At 36.0% G+C, this 18,389-nt stretch overlaps 1 protein-coding gene across 4 annotated transcripts in view; it reads left to right on the top strand.

Annotated features, from left to right (window-relative positions):
* The window catches only part of Hip14 (palmitoyltransferase Hip14), a 77,313-nt gene that overhangs the window by 5,935 nt on the left and 52,989 nt on the right, over positions 1 to 18,389 (top strand). For 3 of the 4 annotated variants that reach the window (XR_011950675.1, XR_011950676.1, XM_072529689.1), the window contains exons 4-7: positions 2,061 to 2,228; positions 5,464 to 5,826; positions 10,492 to 10,654; positions 15,363 to 15,610. Coding sequence is in view for 2 of the 4 variants with exons in the window: in XM_072529689.1 (XP_072385790.1) it covers positions 2,061 to 2,228; positions 5,464 to 5,826; positions 10,492 to 10,654; positions 15,363 to 15,610 (942 nt within the window). In the remaining 2 variants the exon portion in view is untranslated. The remainder of the gene's footprint in view (positions 1 to 2,060; positions 2,229 to 5,463; positions 5,827 to 10,491; positions 10,655 to 15,362; positions 15,611 to 18,389) is intronic. The other variant, XM_072529690.1, reaches the window with a different exon arrangement.

Here is an 18,389-nt window from a genome sequence, read left to right as displayed (position 1 = left end):
GCCATATTTCCTTATGTAGACCATAAAAATCATGTTCCATTTCTTTCGAAAAGCGTTTCCAGTGATCATTTTTTATTTTTCTTACAAGTGCATGTGTTTCGTTTCTAATTGTCTTGTAATGATGTTATGGCTATTTTGTTTTGGTTGACATGTATTTCAGGTAAGCTTTTTTCTTTTCTTTACATTTTTCCTTCACTTCTGTACAAAACCATGGAGTTCTTCGCCTTGGAAACGATTTATTTTTATTCATATTTCTTTCATCAAGAACTTCCTTGGCCGAGGCTAAGATATTAGACTTAATTTTTGCCCAGGTTTTTTCGACTCGCATCACTTTTTGTAATATATATATTTCTGCATTTTTCGGTTATTCTTTTTTGGAATAGATATCTTGTGGAGTCATCCTGTAAGCTAACAGGGTTTTCGTAGTGGAAGATCGTGTACAGATGCAATATTCGTTATAAAGCAAATTACTGAGAAATCACTAGAGTATAATAGACCAGCATTTCTGTGTCTGATCTGATAATGAAAGCGTTTGACAGAGTAAGACTCAAAGATGTAATCCATCTTTGTATAATAGAGAAGCTCCCCTAAATATTATAAAAACTATCCAAAAACATCTACCAAAACAACAAAATGGAAGTCAGAATATATGGACAACTTACAGAACTTATTCCGCTGCCTATAGAAATAGGCAGCGGAATAAGACAAGGGGATTCATTGAGCCCCATGCTCTTCAATTTGATCATGGATGAAACCATCAAAAGCGTTAACAAAGGAAGAGGATACAGAATGGGAAACAAAGAAATCAAATACTGTTACGCAGACGACGCAATATTGATAGTCCAAGATGAAGATAGTCTGCAAAGACTGGTCCACAGATTTAACATAAGAGCAAAAGAATTTAATATGACATTCTCAGAAAACTAAAACAATAGTAGTCAGCAAAGAACCAACCGGGTGTAAAATAGAAATTGATGGCATCAGTATTGAACAAGTAATTCAAATAAAATACCTGGGAATTACACTGTCTGGCTTTGGAGACCTGGACAAAGAAGTGAGAAATCAAGTACAAAAAGCAAATCGACTGGCAGGAATGCCTTAATAACACTATATGGCGAAACAGACACATTAACACTGAGATGAAGTCAAGAATTTATAAAGCCAGTAAGACCAATAATGACATATGACTCAGAAACAAGACCCGACACAGCTACAACGCAAAGGCTACTGGAAACGGCTGAGAGGATAGTACTGAGAAGAATTACAGGAAATACGCTGAGGGATCGAAAGAGAAGTGAAGACATTAGAAGAAAATGTAACGTACAGTGTATAAATGAATGGATACAAAATAGAAAAAAATAATGGAATAACCACATAAGCAGAATGGAGGAGACCCTTGTCGTCAAAATAGCAAGAGATGTCACCAATCGGCAGAAGAAGTATCGGACGATCGTGCAAAAGATGGAGTGACAACTTTCCATAGAGGTATTAATCCGCCAATGAACAAGCAGAATTGCTTATAAAGAGGAAGAAGAAGACTAATTTTGGCTAAAAACCAATTTAACAATTATTCACCAAAGCAACAGAATAATTGTTCTTGTCACAAGATATCAGGTATATGGATTATTAAACTCAACTCCAGATCGCCCATCGAAACTGTAGTATCTCTTTTTAGTGATAATTTAATTTTTTTCGGACTAAAGGAGGCACTTGTTTGAAATTAATAATATCGGCATATATATTTGAAGTCGAATATATAATATCAAGTCAAGAAGTAATCATTGCACTGAATTTACTAATAATGAATATAGAAATAAAAGATTATGAATTTTTTTTTGGTAACTGTCTAATAATTAAATAATATAAACTATATAATTAAACTGTTAATAATTTTCCAAGCTTTGAATCTGTGCGGATTATAATTGAACAAAATCAGCTAAATTAATTGAAATTTAAGGTATCCGATCAATTTTGTAAGTAATCAACAATGATAAGATGTTCAAATGAAAAAAAAAAAATATCAACAAAATTATGTTTTAATATCTATGTTTTTTTTGTAGGGTCATGCCAGCTTGTATACACCCAATAATAGAGGAGAGACCCCTCTGTCAATGCTACAGTCGCAAGTTGGCAGTATTTGGGTCAGTCCAAAAGTCACAGAGGTCATTAAAGAACATTCACATATTTCTAAGTCACCAAACTTTTTGTATAAAATTACGAAAGATAAAGTAAGTACATATCCACAAACATTATATGTGTTTAATTTGTTTAAATATAAGCAATGCATGATAAAGATCATGCATTGTTTAAAATTATGATGATAGTTGTATAATATTGAATCTTTGTTGGGACACCCCGTATATGGACACCCCTTTGTAGGTGATTATCCATATCTTAATACAGTGATAAAACCGGACTGTTAGAGTGATGGAAAAAAATTTCATAACTAAGTCAACAGAGAAAAATTTATACAAAAATTTTTAAGTTCAAAATATGACTGTTAGGGGGCGTGGTGTCAAGGTAAACAATATAAATAAATTTTTTGTAAATATATATGGAAATTACGTATTTTAAAAGCTTAATGTTATTGATGCACAGATTTATATTGTGATGGATCTATGTACTGCTGCTTCAGCTTCTATAATTCGTAAGCTAGATGTAGCTCTTTTAATTCGTTTAACATCTTCAGTTAGAAGACGTATTTGAAACATCAAATTTTTTATTCTTACATACAAATAGAAATTTAGTACAGTTAAATCTAGGTGTCTGCTTCACAATGGAAGTAAATATCCTCTTCTGGTCCATCGTAAGGAAACACATTATCTAAGATTAGGTGATAGCGGCAATATATGAAAAATAGGGCATCCATTATGCTGGGATCTCATTTTTTGTTTCCAACAAAAAACTTTTTTAAAAGTATTGGTAATTCGTTGCTTAAGAAATTGAAGTATGAGTCTCCATTTAAAGTGATACCAGAAATAAACGGTCCAATAACTTCCACTGCTCATATTTCCACACCAAAAATCATGTATTTTGATGATCGACGTTTCGTATCTAGTGAGAGTTTTCTGTTGACGAATAATACAATGTGTACATTTTCTTACCCTTTGCTGAAAAATGTAGCTTCGTCCGTCCATAGTATGTTTTTGAGAAAGTTACGGTTTTTACGGCACATGTCCCTTAATCAATTAGAAGAAAATATAAGATCGTCTAACAAAATTTGATCTTTTATTGTTTTAATGGCACGCTTAATTAACAATAAGTTCTATAACGTTAAAAATCACTGCTTAAAAAGAATTGTAGAAATAATGTATTTGCAGAATGATCGAAACAAAATAAATAGAAAAACAAAAGAAGACTATTAGTCTTTAGTAAAACAAGTAATATTTATTATTAAGGGGCTAATTTACCACGTGTCTCGAAATCAACATTTTCTCTTGTCTCTCTTCTGAGGATGGGTAGGCGGAACCACAAAATATAACAAGAAATGAGGTAGGTACACATGACTATTTTTATAAGCAGTACCTAGAATCCACTGGTTGTTATATCATTCTATAGAGTATGGCGATGAATCGTATTTTCAAAAAAGACTTGTTTGTTTTAATATGGTGCAAATTTTTGTAATATAAAATATATCTGGAATTATCCCAAAAATTTGCTTGATGTTATCAAATCTTTCTGAAAGCCCAAATAACAATTTTATTTCTAAAAGTTTTTATTGTATATTTTTATATAACATAGTATATAGTAATTAAATTATAGTAAGTATTAACATATTTACCCAAAAATTCATCTATATTGTTTACCCTGTACGCTGCGACTCCTAAAGCTGATATTTGGAAGTACAAAAGTTTTTCCTATCACTATCTGTTGCAGTTTACAATTTTAATTTGACATTTAAAGTAATGATAGCGAAAAGAGAGAAAGGCTGACAAATCACAGATAAAAACAATAGGAACATACCAGTATCACTTTAGACAAGAAATTCGACTATTTAACGCCTCGACAACTATATATCTCGCTATCCCCGGTATTACATTCTCATTTGGGATCCCGCATGCTCTGTCTCTCCTCTGGCGTGGCTCATGTCCTTTGATGATATGTCTCTTGGTTTAGCAATGCTGTATAACCTTTTCATCCCCTCGGGTGTTTCCAACTCTTTATACAGCTATGCAGACCATCTTTCCTTATCGTTCCATCACCAAGTTTATTTGTCTCTAGGAGGACCTTTACCAGATGTTTTTCCTAACACTTCCTCTTCCACTGGCACCTCAACTTTACTGTTGGCTTCCCACTAGTCATTTACCATATCTTTTTCCTCAAGCTCTTCCAGCACTCTTAAAGACCACTGCCAAATACTTATCCTTTAACTTATAACACTTTACTTTCTAGTGTCCTACTTGCTTTTCTTTCCGCGTCACCTTTACCTCCATATACACTATCACCGATCGGTGTTGAGTAACTACACATTAACTCTTTATCACTTTACAGGCGGTAACTTCTTTTAGCTAACTTCGTCTACGCAGCACAAAATCCATCGTGACTTTCCCTTCCCCCGCTACTATAGGTAGCATACTGGTCTTCAATCTTCATAAAGAATGTATTAATGACAGCTAAATCCAAAAATACCAATATGTCCATTCAAATCACCTTCAATGAAACACTTTTCGTCTACAGGAATCTCGCAATCAAGGGTCCTGCAAAATTCTTACTTTTCCTGTTCTTCACAACTTACTGTGGGGCAAAGACACATATGATGTTCACGTTGGTATTGCCTGTATTCAGTTGGACACTCATGCTTGATTGCATTACTGTATCAAATAGTAAATAAAATTGTCTATGTCAGAAAAGATCTATAAGAATGTCATAAAAATAATAAAGTTGGTATAATAAGTAAATACAATTTTATAGCAGTAGTAAATAAATAGCAATAGCAAATTATAAGCAAATATATATAATATAATGTTGTAATGTATGCTTTAATGACTCACTATGCCTACAATAAATGAGAAGTTATTGTAATTATATAGTCAAAGTCATTAGTACATAGTCAGAGTACTGGAAGCATAAAGAATAAGAGAGCATAAGCACGGTTTGGCAAAAGAAAAGACAAAATCCTTAAGAATAATGACGAACCGGATGCCATCACAAAAAGATATAAGAATATTAGAGATAAACGTTAGAAATAGTAAAAGATTAGAATGGGCTGATTTCCTATATAAACGGTATCATCAAGTGAAAACAACTACAGCTCTCACGAGAAACAGAAGCACTCATTGGATCATATTTTTGTTGCTATTATTATCATTTATAAATTTAATATCGTACATAATTACTTATTCTGAATAATTGTGCAAATAACAACCTGATATTTATTTGGGGTTGGATTTGAACAATCTGAATTAAAAAAATATTGTACATCAGTCGAACTTCAAAAAAATGATAACGTCATAATTTTTTCAGAGAATGAAATGGTGGTGTATGGTGGGGACTCCTTTTATGGCATTCTACATTGCCGGTGCCATTTTGGGGACAAACTTAATTATCTTAATAAAAGTATTTCTTTTAGTGTGTTTGTATATAGTGATACACTATGTTGCGCAAGTGTTGTACGACGATAGACTTATGGCATTACTACCTCTCAGTATTTATCTATCAACGAAAGCTTGGTTTTATTTCACTTGGTTGATATATATTACTCCAGTGACGCACATTTTACTGACGGTCGTCTTCCTGTCCAGTTCGGGCCTGCTCTGGTATTGTTTTTTGAAGTCTTGGCTTGGAGATGCTGGAGTTGTCAATACTTCGCAACAGTTACAGTTCAGAGTAAGTTTGAATTAATATAAATTACAAATTTTGACTGTTGTTACCCATGTGTATCTAAATGTTCTTTAAAATAGTAAAACAAATATTAATAAGCAAATTGTACAGCCATATGTATCTTATTGTTAGAAAGTGGTCAGTAAGCTATTAGTTGAATATCTATACCTCTTATTGTAAATGAAATTACTATCTCTAACATATATTTTTATTAATTTTCTCTATCTATGTAGTTATTTATATTTTACTTTAAACATTATGTGTTTTTTATTTCATGTGCTTATTTTCTATGTTTACTCTTTCTTTTTATCTATTACTAGTTAGATTACATCTTTTAATTCCGTAAAGTTATTTTAAATATTACTATGAAAATATTCCTTTCATAAAATTAAAAGTGTACTACTCCGGGATTTGAATCTGGAACCTCTTGTACTCAAAGCGAGAATCATGGCCCTTGAGCGGCCATACTTAGTAAAGAAAAAGTTGTATATTTAATTTTTTTTAGGCCAGTGAACTCAGAGATTTTTGCCAATTATGTCGGAAACCGCTCACTATCAAAATTTTTAGACACAAAGAAATGAATCCTCTAATTGAGGGCTTTTATTTGACACATACCTTGACATTGATGATGTTTATTTTAGTACTAATTTATTTTATTTTAATTTGATATAAGGTTGAATGCTCGAATGAATGAACTTTGAAAATTAAAGGCAAATATCGAGCACAATTTTAATAATCAAATCTTGCCCAAGTACTTTCGCTTTCTACAGTATCATCAGGGGCATTTCGTCAAATTTGGGCTATCTAGTGTCATCAGGTGCCACCAATCACGCACCTCGATGTGCATCGCCCTTCCTTCTGGAACTTATAATTAAATTTAATTTGTTGAGAAATGAAAAGGTTTCATATAAAAGTTAATTTATCTTTAAATATGGGACCTTTTCGGATCTCAAGTCAGTAGTGTCTAGTACATGGTTTACCCGTGTAGGGTAGCTCCCTAGAGCACTTTGCTCGAAGGGCTCTGCAAACTTTCTAAGACTCTGAAGCTGAGTTTTTTTCTTCTTAGAAAGACTGTGTTTTATTTCCACCACCAATAAAATCATAAAGGCATTGGCTCTTCAAGACAATGCCACAATAAGAGCGTACCAGCTAACTACGCAATATTACACCATATTGCGCAATAGTTAGAACAATTAATAAACATGGAAACTTGCACCAAGTTGCCACTTGGCCGTATGAAAACACATTTTCATACGTTTATTAATTACACCGGAGACGACATGGCGCCCAACCTTTTAACGAACTCTACCACGACTCCGAGATGTCAGAGTTCTCATGCTCCGCGATCGAAAATCGCAAAAGTTCCAACACGACGCCTGCATCAAAACCACTCAAGAAAACAGCGGGGAGAAGCATCGGATGTTAGTACACCAAACTAACAGGCCGATATCCACCTTCTGCAGCCCTGAAACCGTCGATGTGCCATATCTCCGACGAGCCAGCCTACTTGATGCTAAGTACCTGATGCGATGGATGTCTTTGAAACTTTGAAAAAAACATCTATCAACAAACTTGAAGCATTTGAAATGTGGTAATTAAGAAGAATGATGCGCATACCTTGGGTGGATAGAGTTCGAAACGATGACGTCCTTAAGAGAGCCGGCGTGGAAAGAGAACTCTTTAAATTAATTAAAAAACGCAAGATTGGTTACCTTGGGTACATATTGAGAGGAGCAAAATATGAAATACCACAGTTAATCCTACAAGGGAAGATCGAAGGTAGGAGAGGAGCCGGCCGCAAACAATTATCCTGGTTAAGGAATATTAAAGAATGGACAGGAATACACAATACAGGCGAGCTGTGTCACGCCGCCAAAAACAGAATTCTACTAATGAGATAGTCGCCTACGCACTTTGGTGTATGGCATGTTAAGAAGAAGTGAAAGTTTAGATCTGCATCATTCGTTTATCCTAAATGTTTTAAGACCTTATCCGTGGTTCAGTTTTGCTGTCTACTATAAAATGTCTATATATAAATGTCTACTATAAATGTCTTATAAAAATGTCTTGATGCCCCCTAGACGAGAAGCAAGTGACCCCGTATGCTTCCTAATCATATCTTCTTCTATTAATTATTCGTTAATTTTTTATTAGGGATAGGATTGTGTATTTGTCTAATTTTTTGTATTCAGATTCAAGATTTTTTACAATCTGTTTCACCATAAAAACAATAGGTAAAATTGTTTGTCTTTACAATGTCAGAGAGATGTAAGGTACAGTGACCAAAGCATCAGAACACAAATATTCGCTTGTTTGCCGGTGGGATGCGCACCTACACAGATACGCGAACACGAATACTAAAAGCGGCACAGATCACAACTGCCAGACGCTGTTTTCACTGAACTTATTTAACTCGTGATGTTTGATATTTGATTTGATAATGATAGCTGTGCCACTGTATATTTGTCTGATTAGAGAATCTCTTGCAACTTGGCGAATGACTAATGTCTATGCCAATTAAAAAATTAATTTTATTTCATTTTTTTTTTTAGTTTATATAGTTTTTAAATATTATTAAGAAACACACATGGGACTGCTCCACGTATTGTGTGGTCGCGCGGAAAACTGTGCTTCTAAAGAGGCATAGGGCAAATGGTAGCCCTCAATTAGTGGATCAGTGTAGGTGAATCATTCAATTTTAGTCGAGAGCAGTCTCCAAGATAATAAAAAAAAAACACTTATGTACTAACTTAAAAAAATAATATGCGTATACGTTTGCAGCCACTTAATATTTATTTGCCAATTCGTTATAGTCCAGTCGTCAGAGAGTTGACCTCTAAAAATCATACGAACAAGCTGAATTTTGCCGAGGATATACATTTTGGGACCCCAAAAAAGATGTAAAAAACTTTACCACTTTTACCCCCGGGCTTCCCCTAAAACCGCTCTCGTAGGGGGGTAAAAGCACAAAAAAATCGATTTTCCAAGAATCTGTACGCCGTAGAAAAAAATGTTTCAAATAAAAAATGAAGCTGAGAAAATGTTAAACAAAAATGGTTATTAGCACCTTTTGTGTAGAATGAACCGTTCTCTCAGAAACAACACTTGAAGCGACCGTTGATTTTGAATGTCTCAACGCGCGCGAAATCAATGTTCAATACAATTTATGTCAGTTTTACGGTAAAAATTCGATATATTCTGATCCAAGTATCCAATCGACAAAAATCAAGATGCCTTTTAAAGGTAAAGAATGCAGCTTTCGTCTGCAGTTTTTGTATTTTGTCGCAAATAAACTCAGATTTTATAAAGGTGTTAAATAAATAAACATGGCGCGATTTTTGCCATTTTTTACGATTCTCGTGAGATAAATAAAATTGATCACTTTCATTGACCAATCGTAGTAAAACTTTCATTTTTAGTGATCAATCTTTAAAACCTATGACATGAAATTTCAATTTTAAGTTGTGGCGCAACAAATATGAGGCATTTGAAATATGAATAAAAAACGCAGAATTTTATGTTTTACATTACAAACGATCGCACGTCACGGGAAATGCTTCCAAGAAGACGGTTTTTGGATGTAGTTTATAGCAGAAATTTGGTTCTTTTGAAAAACATACTAGTATGATTGGAAAAAAAAAGTTTTAAACGTTTTAGATCGTTTGTTATGTGAAAGTTTAAATCCAGCGCTTTTTAAGCATAGTTGGCAATCAATGAAAGGTATAGATTGTATTGACCTTAAAAAAGTCATAAAAAAATTGCATACGAAAGCTGAACTCTTTACCTTTAAAACGAATCTTAATTTTTGTCGTTAGGACACTTGAATCAAAAGATATCGAATTTTTATCGTCGAGTTGATACAAATTTTATTGAACATTGATTTCGCGCGCGTAACTGACATTCAAAATTGACGGTCGCTTCATGCGTTGTTTCTGAGAGAACGGTTTATTCTACACAAAAAGTGCTAATAACCATTTTTGTTTAAAATTTTCTCAGCTACATTTTTTATTTGAAACATTTTTTTCTACGCCGTTCAAATTCTTGGTAAATCAATTTTTTTGCGTTTTTAACCCACTACGAGGAGGGTTTTAGGGGGAAGTCCGGGGGTAAAAGTATTAAACTTTGTTTGGGTCCCAAAATTAATATTCTCGGCAAAATTCAGCTTGTTTGTATGATTTTTAGAGGTTCAGTTGCATTTTCGTCTCTGACGACTGGGGTATTGATGAGGATGTTCTATTCGAACCAATGTTATCTAAGTTTTAGTAAAAACGATACGGCAAAGGTCGGAGTGTAGTTTTGAATGGATCGTTGTTAAGTAACGAATCATTTATAACTCATTATAATTTCGGACCACGCCTATCAGTCCCAAAACCAATTCTATTTTTGTTTTTTATGTTTACATTTGCTCTCTTTTATTAAGTTCCACTTACTTAATTGGCCATCATTGTACGTATTTTTTGTTGGTTGTAATCATTTTGCTATTCATATTAAGTTTGAAATAATGAAAGTTTTTGTATTATAATGTAAGACATGTTGAATGATTACTTACAAATACTTGGTGTTGTGGAAACTGCTTTAATAATAGCTCAGATTTTTATTTATTGTGTTCTTAAATATCTTCCTTGCTTTTTTTGTATGCTTAATAATTTAAATTATTTTGATAATTTTTAGACAATAATTGAGTTAGCTGAACGAGGGCCTGGAGGTTTTGAACCATCCTCATTTTGTTCAGCGTGCCTAGTAAGAAGGCCTTTAAGATCAAAACATTGTGCTGTATGTAACCATTGCGTTGCCAGATTCGATCACCATTGTCCGTGGGTAGCCAACTGCATAGGTAATATTTTTAATTATCAGTAATGTATTTTGCAGGTTTTAAAATAAACCACTGTTTATTAAATAAAATAAAGTCCACTATTTTATACATTTTAATCATTTTTGGTCAAAAAAATTTTATTTACAAAGAATTTTATTTCCTGCCTTTCCCAAGCCTTCACTCGAGAAAGGCACTTTTGTCGAAACAGCTATAATGATAATAAATTTATAATACATTTTGTGGAAGTGTTGAAAACAAAAGTTTTCAGTGTTTTATTGCTTGATAAAATGAACTTTCCTCAAGTAACGGTCGAATCGATCACTAATATACATAAATTTTATTTTTTTAAATAAATATTACATTATGCGATAGTTTTTTGAATTCCTCTTTTATTAGTACGCGCTAAAATTATATTTTTATTAAAATCTTTTATACGAAAGTAATATGCGACCGAAAAAATACTTCCTTAGCATGTTGAGGACAATCAATATTAACACTTGCGGGTAACAGACTTGAAATATATTGTTTGCCAGTAAATATGGTATCTCCAAGAAAAATTTATTTAGTTTTTCCAAATCAGCCATAAATTCTTTAGAAGGTTTACATATTCCATCTTATGTCAAATGATTGGTTCAGATGTAAAAAAGAGAATCTTAGTGCAGGAATACCACCCGACACTACGGCAGAAGTGATTAAGAAAGCAGTAGAGGAAGCTGCAGGCAAACAGCAGGCCTGTGACGTAGTCAAAGTCTGGACAGAAGGACGAGGCGACGCGGAAAGTATGGAGAGCGCTATAATAGATGTTGACGAAGACGCTGTTGAAAAAGTTCTTAATATGAAAACAATACGAGTGGACTTTACATCTTGTCGGGTGGTGGAAGCAAGGGCAGAGATACCCAGATGCAGGAGATGCCTTGCCTTCGGACACAGACAATGGAACTGCAAGGGACAAAACAGAAGAGGGTGCTGCTTCCGATGTGACAACGAAGGTCATTTGGCTGCTGAATGCAAGAAAGAAACAATATGTTGTCATAGGTTCAACCGTTTGGTTGAGGATAGGCAGAGTAGACTAATATATAAAAACCGAAAAACAGTCGAGTCCAAGGTCCGAGGTAAAAAGATGGGAAACACAAGTCGGGAGTTGAGGATACTCCAAATTAATATGGGAACGGCTAGATTGTCCCATCATCTGGCCGAGGCTGCTGCAACGGAAAAGAACATAAACATACTGGTTACGGTTGAGCCAAACCCTACAGCGGTTAAGAGGAGAGGCTGGTTTGTGGATGCGACTGGAAGAGTCGATGTATAAATCTGTAACAGGAAGCTGCGAGTATTTGAAATAAAAGCAAATTAAGGGTATATGATTGTCCGGATGGAGGAATTGCAGCTGGTGTGCTGCTATCTCTCTCCTAATATAACGGTGGGTGATTATGAGAGGAAGAAATAGGATAAGATCATGGAGGAGGTGATGAGTGTGAGAGGAGAATTCGTAGTGCTAGGAGATTTCAACGCAAAAGCGGCGGAGTGGAGGTCCCCCATCACTGATACTCACGGTAGAATATTTTCTGATTGGGTGGGTACTTTGGATTTGGTGGTACTGAACACTGGTCTGGAACCCACATTCGCGAGTAGAGGTACAGGTATGTACATCGATGTTACCATGGCTATACAGGGAGTAGCAGCAAAAACAAAAGATTGGTCAGTCTTGCCAGATTGTACTGGAACGGAAAATCGATACATCGGATTCTTGATAACCGGAGCAGGAACTGAGGATGTCCAGAGTCGGATGCGGCGATGGGTACGACTAGAAGACATACGAGGAACTCATTAAATTGAGAGTAAGTATGATACAGGGTCAAATGCCAACGTTGGAAAACCTGAAACGAGTCATGAAAGAAGCTGTAGAAGGCAGTAGAATAGGTGGTCGAGGGGTTAGCAGGATGCCATACTGGTGGAGTGCGGACATCGAAGAGCTCAGAGATGATTGCATAGCTGAGGAGAAGGATAACAAGGGCAAGAGGCAGAGCAGGGATAAACTCTGTTGTCGTCGAGCAAATCCAGCTAATCGAAATAGAATACCGCGCACGAAAAAGAGAACTCTACAGAAACATTCGTGCAGAAAAACGAAGGCATTGGAGAGAACTGTGTGACAAGTTGGATGAGGACATCTTTGGTCAGGGATATAAGATCGCAATGAAAAAGTTCCATGCGTATCCCTCATACGAAATGCCACTAGACAAAAAGCTTAAGGTAATACGAGAGCTGTTTCCGTGCGGCAGATGGCATAGTGTATGGAGGAACTAGGGAGCTGAGCGGGCCACACCCTTTACCATAGATGAATTGGTCGAGACATTGTATGCACTCAATACACGTAAGTCCCCCGGACTTACGTGTATTGTAAGGGTCTAGGATACGCGGAACCTGGGTGGCTTTTGGAGCACATGAATGCATTGCTTGAAGCACAGTCATTTTCTGAAGCTTGAAGGAATCAATGTTGGTACTGCTTCCCAAAACTGGGGAGAAATATCGCCCCATATGCCTCCTCCCATGCATTGGAAAGTTGTATGAGAGGATGCTGCGAGGATGGATCGACGACAAGATTGAGAGATCAGGATTTCCGAGACAATTCGGATTTTGTAAAGGGAAGAGCACAGTTGACGCAATTTTGAGTATAATCGAGGCATTGCACGACATTGAGGACGAACAGTGCTGGGCGGCTCTGCTGCTCTTCTATGTTAGAAATGCATTCAAAACTCTGCAGTGGAAAGAGGTGATGCGGGCATTGGAAGAGAGGGAGTGTCCTAACTGTCTGATGAATGTGATGGCGGATTATCTTTCTGAGAGAAAGATCATGGTTGAGGGCACGCTCGTTGACATAACGGCTGGAGTCCCACAGGGATCGGTCTTGGGTCCGACGCTATGGAACCTGGCATATGACGGTGTCATGAACTGCGAATATAGAGAAGGTATAACCCCCTTCGCTTTTGCAGATAATTTCGCTGTGCTGGTAGTAGCGCGGGGCGAGCCGGATCTCCGATTTAGGGTAAGACATACGGGCAACGTCGTGAAAGACTGGATGACAGATCACGGACTAGAACTCGCAGCAGAGAAGACCGAAGCCATTATCATAAAAGGGAAACGGAAAAGACAAGGGATGGAACTCCAATGTGTAGGGGTACAACTAACACCAAAGAAAAGCGTCAAATATCTGGGAGTGATACTACACCAATATGGCTGATGGGGGGAACATACACGGGTGGTACCTCGGAAGGCAGCTAAGAGTGCGGCTGCGATGGGGAGAGTGATGCCTAACATTGAAGGACCCAAATCAGAAAGGAGGAGGGCCTTATACGGTGTTGTGCAATCAATCATCTTTTAAGCGGCACCAGTCTTCAGTGAGGCGATAGAGATACCGACCTACAAAGAGCTGATGATACGAGTAGACAGAACAAGTCTGTTGCGAGTAGCATCCGCCTACAGGACTGTATCTGCGGCGGCCCTGTGGACTATCACGGGTTGTGTTCCTCTGCATGTGTTAGCAGTAGAAAAGAGACATCTATATGAGAGAAGAGAATATTTGACAGCAGCCATAAAAAAAGAAGAAAGAGAAAGATCAATAGAAATATGGCAAGAAGAGTGGAACAACACGGAAGATGTTGCTCAGTGGACCAAGATGCTGATACCGAGCCTAAGGGAGTGGTTGGACTGTGGTCACAGGTTAGTGGATTACTTGTTGACGCAAGTACTCACAGGGCATGGGTGTTTTAGGACATATCTTCATAAATTCAGAAAGACAGATACAGATAAATGCCTATACTGTGAATATTCTGACACTGTTACACAATGTTGGAGTGTAATAGATGGACAGTGGAGAGAAACAGAATGTGTAGAGGAATAGGTATGAACCCTGTAACTGTGAGAGAGATGATCGTGAAGATAACGGGAAGTAAGGAGGGATAGAATATTGTACATAATTACATTCGAACAGTAATTAAAAAGAGAGAAGAAGAAGAGAAACACCAACCGGACCAACGACAGAGATAAGATATAGATAAGAGAAGGTAGTGCTCCGAAAGTGTCGTCAGCCTTACAGCGGCCAACCCACTTTCGAAGTACGGTACGCGCGACATTAAACTGCGCACAAGTAGGAGAAGGTGGTTTTAGTTGGTAGTCAGGATAACAGGAAGGCATATGTTTGCAGGATCTCCTTCTTCTAACGGGAAATGGGCTCGGATGTACTCTTCTACTCTCCTCTAGAGATAGAGAGAAAAAACGCCGAACTTTGGTTAGTAAGTCAATTGTAGTTTTTGAAAAAAGCTTTTCTACCATACTACCGCTCATAGTTAATGTAGGAGTACCATCGTCTTCTACGTTATAGTAACCAGAAAAAGAAAGTAGCAGCAAAGAAGTTGGATGATCGTTTAAATCACCTTTCGTTCTTATGACCCCAAAAAATTATCCAAGGGATCTTGGTTTTTTGCGCCTCGTCAAAAGGTAGTTCATATTAAATCGATTGTCTGCATCTTCAAGCAGCCATTGCAGATCCTTATGTGATACAAGAATACTTACGATATTTTGTAATATATTATAAGTGTGTTTTTACTTTGATTCTTTACTTTACTATACTTTACTTTGATGAACATCTTACTGAAACTTTGATGAAACAAGTACGGTTTATATGTATCTGGGTATACTGTTTTATTATGTCAAATATTTTTTGCTATTTTAGGAGCCAAAAACCATAAACACTTTATCGGGTTTTTGGCAAGTTTGGTTATAATGTGTCTTCAATTATTATATGGATCAGTTAAATATTGGCAGAATGCTCCAGATTGCAATATAACTTCAACCAGTGATAGTTTTTGGAAATCAGTAGTAACAATAGGACAATGCAATACTTGGGTTGCATGGGTGGCTGTAAACGCCTTGTTCCACTCCATCTGGGTTTTTATGTTATTTGTTTGTCAGATGTATCAGGTAAGAGTACGAGTGAATTTAATTATTGTTCCTGTTAAGAGTTAATTGTACAGACGAAATATAAGTAAAAGTTAAACTAAAAACGAAACGGAAATATTTATATGTAGATTTTCTATACTGTATATTAGTATCATACAGTGTAGATATTACTTATGGCATAAAATTATTTTTGGTGATATTTTAGAAACTTATTTAATAAAGTTCGGATTTTCCGAAGATAGTAAAATTTTTGATCATTTGATGTAAATGATATAAAATACTTACACTTACTTAATTAATAAAAATAATGTGCTAATCTTGTCTTGGACATTCGATCATAAAACGTTTCAAACATACCAAACCCTGTTGTTCCCGCCCTACAGTCCGGGCCTAGCACTAAGTGTTTATCACTTATTCCCAAAATTAAAGGAACACTTGGGTGGGTTACGCTTCAGTTCAGTGATGAAGTCAAGGAAGAGGTTACTCGATTCCTCAAAGGATTGGCGGTAGAATTCTATAACATGGGAATAGAAAAGTTAGAGCATTGTCTGCAAGTGTTTGGACAGAAATATATTTTTGTCAACAAAAATTATTTTTTTATTAAGGTAAAAGTTCGATAGGAAATTTAATTTTGAACAACTCTCGAAACAAAATGCCCGAGCTACTTCTTCTTTAAGTTCCATCTTCTATCGAAGGTTGGAAATCATCATGGCTATGCGGACTCTGTTGGCTGTCGCTCTAAAAAGTTCTGCACTACTGCATTCAAACCATTCCCTTAAGTTCTTAAGCCAGGATATTCTTCGTCTTCCCACATTTCGCTTTCCTCGGATTTTGCCTTGCATAAGTTGTAATAATGCGTATTTTTTGCTCTCTCATCACATGTCCTAAGTACTCAAGTTTTCGTCTTTTGATAGGTAATATTATTTCCGCCTCATTTCCTAACCTTCTAGTTACTTCCACGTTTGACATTCTTTGAATCCATGATATTCGTAGGATTCTTCTGTAACACCAAAATTCAAAGGCGACAACTAAGGCGCCCGAGCTACAGCTATCCGTTTCTATAGACCAAGAATTATCCAACCCCAAAATATCACTAATTCTTTGTGGTTCACACATAGGTCAAAATTTGATTTCTCACTAAAAATTACTCGGAGCTAATCTTCTAGCGACCAAGAAAATTTAGATTGTGCCCAAATGAGCCTGGTTTGCTTTTGTTTTGCTGTTAACAGTGATTTTTTCTTTGGTTAGAAGAAAATATGTTAAAATATATTACACTACGAGTACACTTTTAAGTTGTTACCTGTAATTCAACCTTCTTCTTCAGCCTTCATTAATCCAACTTTGAACATAGGCCTCCCCCAAATCAATCCAGTGTATTCTATTTTGCGCCACTTGCTTCCAGTTGTGTCCAGTTGTGTCCTCCGATCTTCTTAATATCATCAATCAAATTCAACCTTATAAAACTTTAATCCAGATTTGTTTCCACTTGCGACAGCATTACCTTCACAGATCTAATCCAGTTTCTTGATTTCATTCAGCTGTAACTTTCCTTAACGTACGGACTTACCGAAGATACATGGATGTGCGCGGTGGAGATCGCGGTCGAGGTTTACATCGATGACATACCGAAGATACCTTCCTTTCAGTGTTCTTTGCTGTTACTGAGGTGACTAACATGTGTTCCGCGAAAGTTAGCTTTTTTACATTATAAAATTATGCACATGAGCAACAGTAGTGACGACAGTGAATGCCTGTCTTATGTGAAAAGTAGTGAATCATTTGTAATTCTTTGAATCGTCAGCTTTGGGCCCATTCTATACATAAAAAAAGGCAGTATCTAGGAGAATATCATCACCTATTTAAAGAGCTCAACACCACTCAGACAGATTTTATGCTTATATGAGAATGAGTCTGGATACATTTCAGTATACCATACCATCCGTATCTCCGGCGAATGTCACGTGGTTTGAAAACCACCAATAAACTTGTAATTTATCACGCGATCAACAGCTCGATCGCGATGTAAAACGAACTATTTTGTTTTGTCATGGACATCGCTGCAAACCGCGATAATAGGTCGCGAGGGTGAACAGGTGAAACTACCTGGGTATATGCGATCTCATAAGAAAATGAAGGTTTGTTTTCACATCGATGTATCGAGCGCGATCGCGTCCTCTATCCGCGACCACATCCATGTATCTTCGGTATGCCCGTACCCTTAGAGTATTTCTTCGATCTTCTTTGCAAACTTTTACTAACATTCTCCTATTCCTATCAGAAACTAGTTTTGGACGACCTGGGCTTTTACCTTTTTTATTTAAGATACTTCATGTTTCCTTAATTCTTAATTATATTCCAGACTGTAGTTTGGAAGGATTGGTTTATTGTGGCAATAATTTTTAATCATCAACTCACGAATTTTTGAAATTATAGAGATACTAGGCATCATTTTATTGAAATAATACAGCGATTCACTCAATTTAACAAGAAATTAATGGTAGAATCTAGTTTGACATTTGTTAGAGTATCCAGCTGTTCTGTTTTCGTAGCCTAATTGTGTCATCTTTTATGGTTGTTAGCAATTACTTCATACTATCTCATTATTTAGTTTTCACTAATTTTTACATATTTTGATGATCCTTATGACATTAATATGTTATGTGGATTGTATAAAACAGTATTAATTACTTTTTGTGATTAGTTATCATTTAAAATATTACTTATTTAGCATTATTATCATAGCTATTAAGAAAAATAATAAATTACTAGTCAAACGTCTGAATTTGTCATACATATATTT

The sequence above is a fragment of the Diabrotica undecimpunctata genome, chromosome 4 (assembly GCF_040954645.1).
Source record: "Diabrotica undecimpunctata isolate CICGRU chromosome 4, icDiaUnde3, whole genome shotgun sequence".
NCBI lineage: Eukaryota > Metazoa > Arthropoda > Insecta > Coleoptera > Chrysomelidae > Diabrotica > Diabrotica undecimpunctata.
The sequence above is the reverse complement of the archived record's forward strand: the minus strand, read 5'-3'. Positions and strand labels throughout refer to the sequence as shown.